This window comes from Mercenaria mercenaria, chromosome 5 (assembly GCF_021730395.1).
Source record: "Mercenaria mercenaria strain notata chromosome 5, MADL_Memer_1, whole genome shotgun sequence".
Taxonomy (NCBI): Eukaryota; Metazoa; Mollusca; class Bivalvia; order Venerida; family Veneridae; genus Mercenaria; species Mercenaria mercenaria.
Window position 1 is genome coordinate 91,314,238 of NC_069365.1, and position 10,836 is coordinate 91,325,073.

General features: G+C 34.9%; 1 protein-coding gene across 4 annotated transcripts; it reads right to left on the reverse strand.

The window, feature by feature from the left end:
• Positions 1-2,589: 2,589 nt before the first annotated feature.
• On the reverse strand, positions 2,590-10,558 carry LOC123557917 (heat shock 70 kDa protein 12A-like). 4 transcript variants are annotated; one of them, XM_053544284.1, is made up of 5 exons: positions 8,232-10,558; positions 6,425-6,635; positions 5,919-6,140; positions 4,929-5,085; positions 2,590-4,210 (listed from the first exon to the last, which is right to left on the reverse strand). In XM_053544284.1, the coding sequence occupies exons 2-5, from the start codon at positions 6,458-6,460 to the stop codon at positions 3,474-3,476; spliced, it is 1,152 nt and encodes a 383-aa protein (XP_053400259.1). In that variant the 5' UTR covers positions 6,461-6,635; positions 8,232-10,558; the 3' UTR covers positions 2,590-3,473. The 4 variants fall into 4 exon arrangements, with proteins under 4 accessions (XP_053400259.1, XP_053400257.1, XP_053400258.1 ...); XM_053544282.1 differs by having other exon boundaries at positions 6,333-6,635; XM_053544283.1 differs by lacking the exon at positions 8,232-10,558 and adding an exon at positions 7,975-8,223 and having other exon boundaries at positions 6,333-6,635.
• Positions 10,559-10,836: the final 278 nt, after the last annotated feature.

Sequence of the window (10,836 nt, forward strand, 5' to 3'; positions counted from 1 at the left end):
TTATTTTCATCAAATTGTTAAAGCAGAACAAACACATTGTTTTGTTCTTGCTAGTTGTTTTACACTTTTATGGTTGAATCGTCTAAAACAAATAAAAATATGCTATTCCAGCACTGTATATTCCATCTGGTATGCCAGAAAGCCCCTTGATAAGTTTATGCAATTTTGGTACCCTTGCGTAGCCCTTTGTGGTCATATAATTTGACCGGGCAGTGTTGGCTTTAAAATTTAAAATACTCACTATTTTAACCTTGTTCTAGTTTGTCAGAGTTTAACCCAGGTTTAAGGCAATATGACAATAAACATACTCTAAATGAACGTGAAGGTATACTTTCTGGCTACATTTTGATGCGAAGGGTGGGTACCTTGGTTTTGAGGGGATGTCGTAGAAAGTATTGTTTAACTTATTCATTACTTTATCAGTATCTGGAAGCTTCGACCAGGTTCGAGACCCTACTACAGGAGCATATAGCCAGGCTCGTGTGTAAAGTTTTATGAACAAAGAAGACAATTTTACCAGTGGTGAAAATAACGTACTTAGAATACGTTATGTGTCCTTTATATTTCCGTTAAGCGTCTAACATTTCTATCTGAAATGAATAGGTGGCACTGGCTGGGATATACTGTGATAGCGGTGCGGTTATGAGTACGATGTTGAGTACTCAAGATTCAATAAATAAACGGACTATGAAATTTCCTAACTTGATGTTGTAGATTTTTTCTCTGCGTTTGCGCTAGCGTTTTTTATGCTTTCATTGTAAAATTATGTGCATCCATATTTAAACGGTAATTAACCGTCATCGTTTAATACAATGCGATTGATATAAAAAGACAATAACAAAATTAATATATGTGAAAGGCACGGCTAACAATATAAAATATTTTAAGTACTTTATTGATAAATTATCAAGGGTAATAAGCCGCCAGAACTGTTTTTAAGTTACTAGTGTTTCACTTGCAATTGATTCATATCATAAAGGAACGCCATTGTATTCGGTAAATTGCTTGAGAAACCACTAAAGTCAACCTGGTGACAATTTATGAGAATGATAAGTACATGTTTATTTAAGGTACTTCCGCAAATTGAAATTAGAAATTTTGTCTGAAAAATCAGAATCATCGAAACAACTTTCAAAATGCAAGGACATAAAATATATATGATAAAAGTTGAAAAGATATATCTGTAGGTAAACTTGCGAGCATGAAAGCTACTCTGAACCCTATCTCCGCGGTGCTTTGAAAGAAAATGAGTGAACAGTTTTGGTGCAAACGTTTGGTATCGTATGCAACCTAAATTGCTATTAAATATTTATTTTCAAATCAAAGAAATGCCAAAATAGTGCACACGAGCGCATATCCATATATGGTATTAAAATTTGAAATGCATTGATAAGGGTTCATATAGGGAAAATTACCTTATAATATAAACGTATAAGCAATAAAACGTGCTTAATTAATGGTTCTGTAACTTGTAACGATAGAGTGAATTTTGTAACTAATGCACTGTACAAAATTATTTCGTTATGTTCCTTATTATTTTCAAATACGGAATGAACAATATAGATTAAAAAGGAATCACTCCCGGGTGATTTTTCTACCTGTAATTGTCGCTACAACGAATGTTCCCCGGGAGAGTTGCCTTATATCGAGGGTTCAACGCAATAAGGGCGTATCTACATATGATTATTATATGTAGATACGCCCTTATTGCGTTGAACCCTCGATATGAAAACTGCGTTCATTCCGTATGTATAATTATTAAGACACTTCCCCCAAAAAGAATGCCGAGCCCCATTTTTTGAAGCATTGAAGCCCCAAAAGAAAACCCTTTTCCCGGGAGAACTTCCCTTTTAGTAGCATGTTATAATAGTAAAAGACATAAGCTGAAGAAAGAATAGCTGTCTTATATATATATACTCCGGTTATCTGCAGATATTTATCTTTCACTGCTAATATACTACTGAAGGGGAAGTTCTCCCCGGGAAAAGGGTTTTCGTTTGGGGTTACAATGCTTCGGAAAATGGGGCTCCGCAATCTTTTGGGGGAAGTGCCTTAATGATTATATACGAAATGAACGCATATTTCATATCATAAGGCAAATCACCCCGGGCAGATTCCTTTTTATACAATGACGTTCATTCCGTAATAATTGTTTACGGAATGAACGTCATTGTATAAAATGGGATCTGCCCCGAGTGATTTCCTTCCTGTAAAGTCTTAACTTGTAGAAATACATAATATGAAATACGCGTTCATTCCGTAAATAATCATTAAGATACTTCTCCAAAAGATTACCGAGCCCCGTATTCTTAAGTACTGAAGCCCCCAAAGAAAACCCTTTTCCAGGGAGAACTTCTCTTTTAGTAGCATGTAAAAGACATAAGTTGAAGATAGAATAGCTGTCATATATATATACTCCGGTTTTCTCTTCTCAAGTGCGGCTTGCTAGTTATGTATATAAGGATTATCTTGTTGCTGCTGCTTTATGTTGATATATAAACTTTTTATATATTTTTAAACTGATATATAAAATGTATAATTGCCAAATAAAATGTGAACTATTTCAGATAAAATAAAACATATTGAATCTACCGGCTTCTCTGTAATTTCTGAGCATCATATAATAATTAATAATTAAATCAATGACAGAGTAATCTTAAGATTTGAATCTGGCTAACAATACATAAATTTAAAGTAAAAGATAAACTGGATTACCTGATTTTAGGCAATTGAGTTGAAAAAAAAACATTGATGATACTAATTCTTCATTTGAAATTTGGTGCCTTTCATTTTGGAAGGCAGTTGTCCACAAGAAAATAACTACTTCGTCACACAATTTTATTACGATCTGGAATCTTTTAAAAAATATAATAATTGTGAAAGCCTTCCCAGTATTTTACAGTATTTTGTTACATTTCTATACTTGTATTATTATTTATTTTCACTTCTACTGAAACACATCTACCCCAAGGAAAAGTATGAGTGCCTGAATCACGAAAACGGCATTCGATCTGTTATTCTTAAACAGCTGTATACACCTATTTGAAAAATGCATTATTCTAAACTTACAATGTATGACCTCTCTGTAGAATATGAATTGAATTGAACATCGGTCTTTAACAAAAACCGTTTTGGTTAGTGGAAAGTATTAACCCAAGAAGTCCAATGTTACTACAGTTTTGTTTCCGGTCTCTTTGTCTTCTGCTTCTACAATAATTTCAGTCCCTCCAAACGCCATTAAAACTTTGACCATTCGTCCTACTTTCTCCACTGGTTCGTCGAACCTTATTTTTAGATGTCCAATTTTAGTACATTGTTCTTCATCTATATAATGGGGATTCACTTTTTCGGATACAAAAAAGTCAAAACTTACTTTCTTTTGCTTTTTGTAAACAGTTGAGAAAATGTTCTTCGCCTGAAATTCCCCTACTTTTACTTTCTGGCCCTTTTCTACAAATGTTTTGAAAATGTCATCACATCGGACCCCAGCGTCCGTGTCCACTCTTTTTTTCTATCGGATGTCGCCATGCTTTGAAAGGCATTGTAGTATTGACTCCATAAGTATATTTCAAAATTCGTTCAGTTATGCATTCAGGATTATGACCAAACATCAATGCACCTCTCAGTACTGTTGATGATGGATTTGAAGGTATAAGGACCTTTTCTTCTGGAAACGCTTCTTTGACAGCATGCTGCAACAGCGGTGACTCAGAAAACCCACCCACCATCAGAATTGCTTTTATATCTTTTGTTTCATTATAGTTCAATATTCTTTTCACATACATTACAGTTTTCTCTGTGGGATCTCCAAACAAATAGAAGAATACAATCTTGGATATTTTGATTTTGTCCCGTTTTATTTCTACTAACTCTGCATATCTGGTCAATGCAATTATATCAGTGAAACAGAGTTTTCTTTCTTTCTCACACAATTCGACAAACGATGCTGGAAGATGCATAAGTATCCGCCTTGCGGAATTTATTCTTATTTCTCTCTTCTTAACCTCAAATTCTCGCTGCAAACACAACCAGTCTTCTGTCTCCTGCACTTTGAATTGTTCGAAAACATCTTTACCAGCAAGCTCCTTCAAGAAATCTTCAAATGCTTTATCAACCATTATTCCACCCCATCCGCCACCGTTAGCAGCTACCACCTCTCGTAGGGTGTTTTCATCTTGTACCTCGTGGACTGTGATATCAATCGTCCCTCCTATAGATAAAGTAATTAATAACAGTGATACTTAAATGCTTAACCGGTTATATACAATACGTTATTTCCATTTTTACCAAAAAAAATGAAACTCAGCTCGCTCAACCATTCATAGCTCGAGTATGCGAGCTTACTCGAACGACTGATATCATGGTCCTCGGCCGTGTCCCTTGTTTTTTCTACCTTTTCATCGCTCGAAACCATGGATGACCAGACTTTTTGTCTCATCCCTTCCGTCATCGGGCGGTTAGTTTTTACATTATAATAATCATAAAACAATCATTTGAAAAATTTAATACTCTTACATTGTACAATGTACGTACATTACTAATTTATAGCATGACTATTTGTGGCGTTATTCCTTAGTACAACATTTATATAATAGTTCCAGTCCCTCCCCCGCACCGCCCCCTCCCCTAAAACATAATAATTTCATCAAAATGCAGATATGTGTTGCTACAAGTTATATCACGACTACAAAATTTCATATGATGTAGCCTACATATTAAAGATATTCAACACCTGCATGAATACGAAAGAATTTTATGGACGAAACACGAACTTGATGCCACCTAAACTAGAGCAATGGTATTAAAATACTGAATTAGTAACAGAAAAATTTATATGAAGAATATAATTTGCTTGCTGAATTTGTTAGCGCAACTCTTAGCATTTGTATTAGCAGTATTCATGTAGACTATTTGTTTCATTCTGTTACCTCCTGCGTCCAGTATCATGTATTTAGTGCCTTCTGGAAACTGAGCAATGGTAACATCATCTGCATCAACAGCTGTGTCGACAGGCACATGGCGACAGTACATTGAAGCGGCTTCTGGTTCAAGGGCTATTGTCAGTTGCTCCTTTTTTATGCCTGCCTGCAAATAAGAATGCATTTGAATGTATCATTACACTGTCAGGCTGCATATACATATATATGTCTTTAATATTCGTCAATAAAACTTTTTTTTAAAAATTACCTTGTATATTTCACTAATAAACAGCGATAATTTTAATCAAAATCCTTGCACTAGATTTTAATCAATTCCAAATCATGCCTAAGGCTCGACTACTTTCATACATCTTCTTGACTCGGTAAATGAAAAGTTCTAAGTTCTTTGATTCAGGAGAGTTTATAATAATTTTTGTTAAGATAAAAACAACGCTTGATTACACCCGGTATTTGCGTGCCTCTACTGGTCCATGCCTCATAAAGTTCTCTCAAGCACAATACGCAGTCCCAAATCAATCTTCTGTTATCATAATAGTAACCATATCATATTTTAAATCAAAACTTCTTGTTGTAATTTCAAGTGTATGCGACATGTGTAAATAATCAAAATGGTTTAACTTTCCTCTTAAAATGTTTGAGACTCTTAAAAATAGTTCTTTCAGGTCTGTAAATTCTATTTGAACAACATGAACACTCCTACCTTACATTACGTACATTGCAGTCCAAAATTATATGATTTTTGCAAAAACCTATCTCATCAACAGCCTTCTAGTAAACGTAAGAATGAGTATAATTACATATGTTAAAGATGCACACATTTCGAATTTTATAAGGGTCAATAGTTGATTAAAGTTTATAAGAGGTAAATGATAAACCTTTGAGGCCGCCTCTTTTAATTTTATAATAGTTTATTTTTTTTGATTAACAATCTTGTTTGTTCTTCTGTTGATTAAAGTATATAAGAGGAAAATGATAAACCTTTGAAGCCACCTCTTTCATTAACTGTTTTGCAGGGTCAGACCAGATTGCTGGTACTGCTATAACCCAGTGAATTTCTTCAGGTCTCAACTGTGCAGTGACTCGTTGCTCCACAATAAGCATCATATCATTGACCAAATATTCGATGGACATAGCAAATACGTCAATAGCGGGAAATAGTTTCCCCATTTCGTCTACTAGTGTCATCTCCCTGTTTAATCCCTGTGTAAAACAATCTCAATATAGCAATTTTTGAGACCCAATACATATATTGCACTTTAATGTATCATATCATATAAACGAACCAGCGCTTATTCAGATGTACACTTCTGCACATTGAGTATTTAAATTCATTTTATAACTGAATCTTACGACAATTAGGACATGGTAGAACACAAAGGAACATGATATTACCCTTCCTATCTGTTTAAAGAGAGACATTTTGAAATGTCTGAAGAAATAGTAATGCATGTGATCATTGTTGTCTGCAAGTTCTCTGTATTTACTTTCTGCATCGTAGCCAAATGCCTCAAAAGTACCATCTGGTTTCTATAATAAACACGTTGGAGTCTTCTCGGTTGTGAGCGTTCCTGAATTCCACATTTTCACAGTTGCTTTCGTATGGTCTCTTTCATAATCATGTTTGAATGAGAAAGCCCAACCAGAAAATGTCGTTCCAAAGTCTATTGCTCCAACTAGCAACCGCGGTGCAGATGCCTTCAAATTAAAAAAATCTTATATGACTTTCAAAAATAAACCCAGAAATAAGATATCTTACATATTTAGGTATGATTAGTATATTTTTCATGAAATGAACTACCAGCTATAATTATAGTAAACGACTTGAGCTCCTTAGCTTCTTATGTTTTTCAGATTTGTTACTGATGTTTTGTTACGTAATTTAACGTAAAACAGGAATTTTTTTGCAATTTCTAATGAAAAGGCCACATTTTATTAAAGTTATACCATTTGATAATTTGCATATTGATCATATAAATTCAGGTTGATTGTACATGAATTCTATAAATTTCATTTTCTATGAATAATCACGTTGATTTTTATCATCAGTGTTCACACATCTTGAGAAGAATATAAAAATCGTTCACTGGTTGAAGGTGCGGATGGAAATATCAGGCTCTCGGGTAACTGTTAATGCGGTAACGAGGCTTTGTAGCGTTACCGCAAAACAGTTACCGGAGAGCCTGATATTTCCATCCGCACCTTCATCAAGTAATAGACACTTGTTCTTGCATACCGTATTTTTCAATTAATAAAAGAAATAAGTGAAACAAATGTTTTCATTTAAGCACTATTCTGTTATAGTAGCGTATGAATTTATCCATTCATTAATAAATTTCCGCAGGTCAGTCACCACGGAATGTAAGATGAGATTTTTAAACACCGGCAAAAACAAAGAAAAATCCTGTCTGGCATCCAAGAAAGTAAATATCATAGCTAAGGTGACCCACACTAGTCTTGAGTTTGCAAGTTAGTACACGAGCGAAGTAAAAGAACAATGATAAACTACTAAAATATTATTGGTTTTTCTATTACTATTTTAGCGATATGCACTCTTTATTTGTTTTCATGTGTATCGCAAGTAATAGTTGGTGAAACGTCCAAATAAAAATTAAGCCCATGCCCTGCAGTTTCGATACCAGGAATACGTAAATAAATGAAGGTGAAAGTCATTCAACAGTTTACTAAACGATTCAAGATATTCAATAAAAGTGTAACAATATCTTCATTCTAATGATACATGGCCAATAATGAAACCATAACATGGAGCAATATAGTTTTATCGATTTTGATAAAATAGATACAATTAGTTGCCTTAATAAACTAAAACAAATATAGCCATTAACAAAAGCACATTTCTAAAGTCAAGCCTTAAATGCCGTTTAACAAGAAGATTTAAACTATTGAGACGTTAAAAGCATACCAAAATACCTCTCGCAAGAACCCTATACATGAAAACTGCAACACAGTTGTATTATTTATACACAGCTTTTTATTATTGAAAATAACTAACGTTTATAAATGTAATCAAACCCACCATATTACTAATATATTCCAAATATTTGGATTCCTTTAGTGATCGAGTATTGGGACAATATAACTTACAGTTGATCGTCTAATTTATCGATATGCAAATGAGGTTCTTTCCATTTAACAATGAAACCGAAAGTTGGAATTTAGTTTAACTTTGTTCTTTTTCACTCCCGTCTACTCAAATCATTGATTTACTATGCAATCAAAATTGAACACAATTAATACAGCATAATTTCACACATACAAATCATATTTACCCACCATTTTGTTTTCTTTATTACACAATCCTTGAACAACTTTAAGCAGGAAGTGATAAAGAAAAAGGTAAACCGTCACTGTTGTGAACAGGTTACACCAAAAGAAGTCCCAATATAAACATTTTAAAGGAAATTGAAATACGTTAATTGAAAGACACCGATTGGAGGGGGAGAAATATTCAAGGAAATTTCGAAAACAAAACATTCCCACTATTATACTCGCAAATACTTATACTCGCTGGCGCTTACAAGTATCAAGTAATTGTAAGAGGTGTTTTATAGCTTTTATCATTTTGAAACTTATATTATCAAAATATCAGTTGAATTTAAAATAGTTTTAACTGAACCAGCAAATCGTCGCCCCGCCTTACTTAAGGGCATGATTTGGATGACACTACCTGCATCGCTGAGAAAATGAAAAAAATATTTCTCTACGAGTGTTAACTTTTAAATTAGTGATCGGATATGATCTGACGACCCTTGCTCAACCCCCTCTCCCAAGTGTAACATTGACCTTTCTAATAGGAATCTGGCGTTTGCTCGCGACAATCCATCTCAATGAGGCAAGCATTAGGTACTCTCCCAATGCACGACAAAATTACAATCTTGACAAAAGTAGGACGGGCGGGCACGCATGCACGCACACACGTACGCATACTGCCATCTGTCTATCACTTTTCACGAATTCTTGTAATTTCTAAGTTATATATCATATCACTGGCGGTCTCACTGATTGATTGAAGGTTAAAGGAGTGAGTAATTTCCGGTGGTTACAATTTATCAGGGACAAATATTCCAGAACTGTTAAAATATTACTGCCTTTCTCCAATTCAATAAATAGTATCATATCATTCATGAAGGCGAAATGACGATGTTTGGCGGGGCGACGTTTGGCAGGCGATGTTAGTCGGGGCGACATTCGGCGGGTCAACATTTAGCGGGACAACGTTCGGTGAGGCGCCATTACGATGTTTGGCAGGTCGACGTTTGTCAGGGTGATATTCAGCTGGGCAATCTTCGGCGAGACAACTTTTGTCGGAGCGTCGTTCGGTGGAGGACGTTTGTTGAGGCGATATTCGGCTGGGCGACGTTTGTCGGGACGATATTTGGCAAAGCAACGTTCGTCGGGACAACTCTGTCGGGGCAAGGTTAGGTTGGGCGATGTTTTGCGGGGTAACGTTTGACGGGAGAGCCATAACGACGTTTGTCTTGTTTCGCTGCAACAGAACAAAATAAAAAAGGCACAAATCAGCCACTATATGCTGTAGCGTGTTTCTATTTTTAAAATCCCGCTAAAGAGTGAACTAATGGATCTTCACCACGATAAAGAGTTGATGAAACATCTTGAAGCAGTACAAATTCATGTATTTAGACAATCAGAAATTTGCGGAGCTCTCCATAAAATGAAGGTACTACCAGTATCACACAAATAATGCAATCTTTAGTCTGTTTCCTGAAATTGTTGAGCTCTACCATGTTATAGTGGATGTCAAATGTATTCAGTTGTTTCAAAGCCCACATTTGTCTACATTATTCGCAATGGTGTATATATATCGACTGAAGTTCATTCTAGTCAAGCTGGTTTGATTTAGTCTGTTGATGAGAGGTAATGAAATGTTCACAACAACCCTCATGGCACTTAGCACCGACTTTAGTGGAATTCTATTAAACTCAAATTGAATGCACCCAACGATACTAATTTCAAAGGACCAGAAGAGATGACAATACTGCGTCCAAGCATGGGGAGACGCTTTGCAGGCGCTACAGGGCACTTAAATACTGTTGTAAATACTTGCCCTGTACCTTTATTTAATGTTTTTATTATTTCGTATCCTTCGCATAGATATCAAGCCAAATCAATAATTCTGAGTTCGGCATAATTCTGTGGATGGGAAGTGGTTACATTCTACGCTTCCAACTGATCTTCTGTGGTTTTATTTCCAAAGGATCTACACTCTAACAACCTTTGAGAGTGGCAGTCGTAAAACTTTGGTTGTACCTGGGCTCAGTGAGTTTTTAATTGTAGCCTTTTGTTATCATAGGGTCATTTCAAAGTTTCAGTGTAAAAGAGCTCCACTTAGGTCGGTGTTGGAGGCATGAGGAATGTTGTATATTTCGTTACCTATCTTGAACAGAATCAAAATAATCCCGCTATTTCTTTACATGTTTATTTTCTATGCTTTCAAAGAGTCTTCATACACATTTGCTTAAATGAATACTATTTCTACCTTTTATTCGACCAAATCATTATGTGTTTTGACTTCAACTGCTTTCACCCTAAAGAAGTGTATGTATAGATTCGAAAATAATTTCTTTATTTTTTTTTAGACTTTTCTATAATACGGAATGTATGCTTATTTACTTTTAAAATCATTTAAGCCAGGCAGATTTCAGCCATTTGTTTCAACCTGTAATCATGTTTCGTTATAGCAATGAACTTTATACTACAATGATGATCATGCTTGTACAAATCAACTCAATGAATTGACTTGTTGTGCAGCTTGTTTTTCAAATATATATGCGCCATTCAAGTGATGAACATAAACAAAATATTGAATGTTTGACATTAAATACTAACGCCTTTCCGACACCACACTTGCAAATAATAA

Excerpts from the sequence above, each read along its gene's own strand:
- LOC123557917 (XM_053544282.1), bottom strand. The coding sequence starts at position 6,389 with ATGCATTACTATTTCTTCAGACATTTCAAAATGTCTCTCTTTAAACAG. Across the intron at positions 6,141-6,332 it reads TCTTTAAACAGATAGGAAGG|GGATTAAACAGGGAGATGAC; the intron begins GTAATATCATGT and ends TGTTTTACACAG. Across the intron at positions 5,086-5,918 it reads TGAAAGAGGTGGCTTCAAAG|GCAGGCATAAAAAAGGAGCA; the intron begins GTTTATCATTTT and ends TCTTATTTGCAG.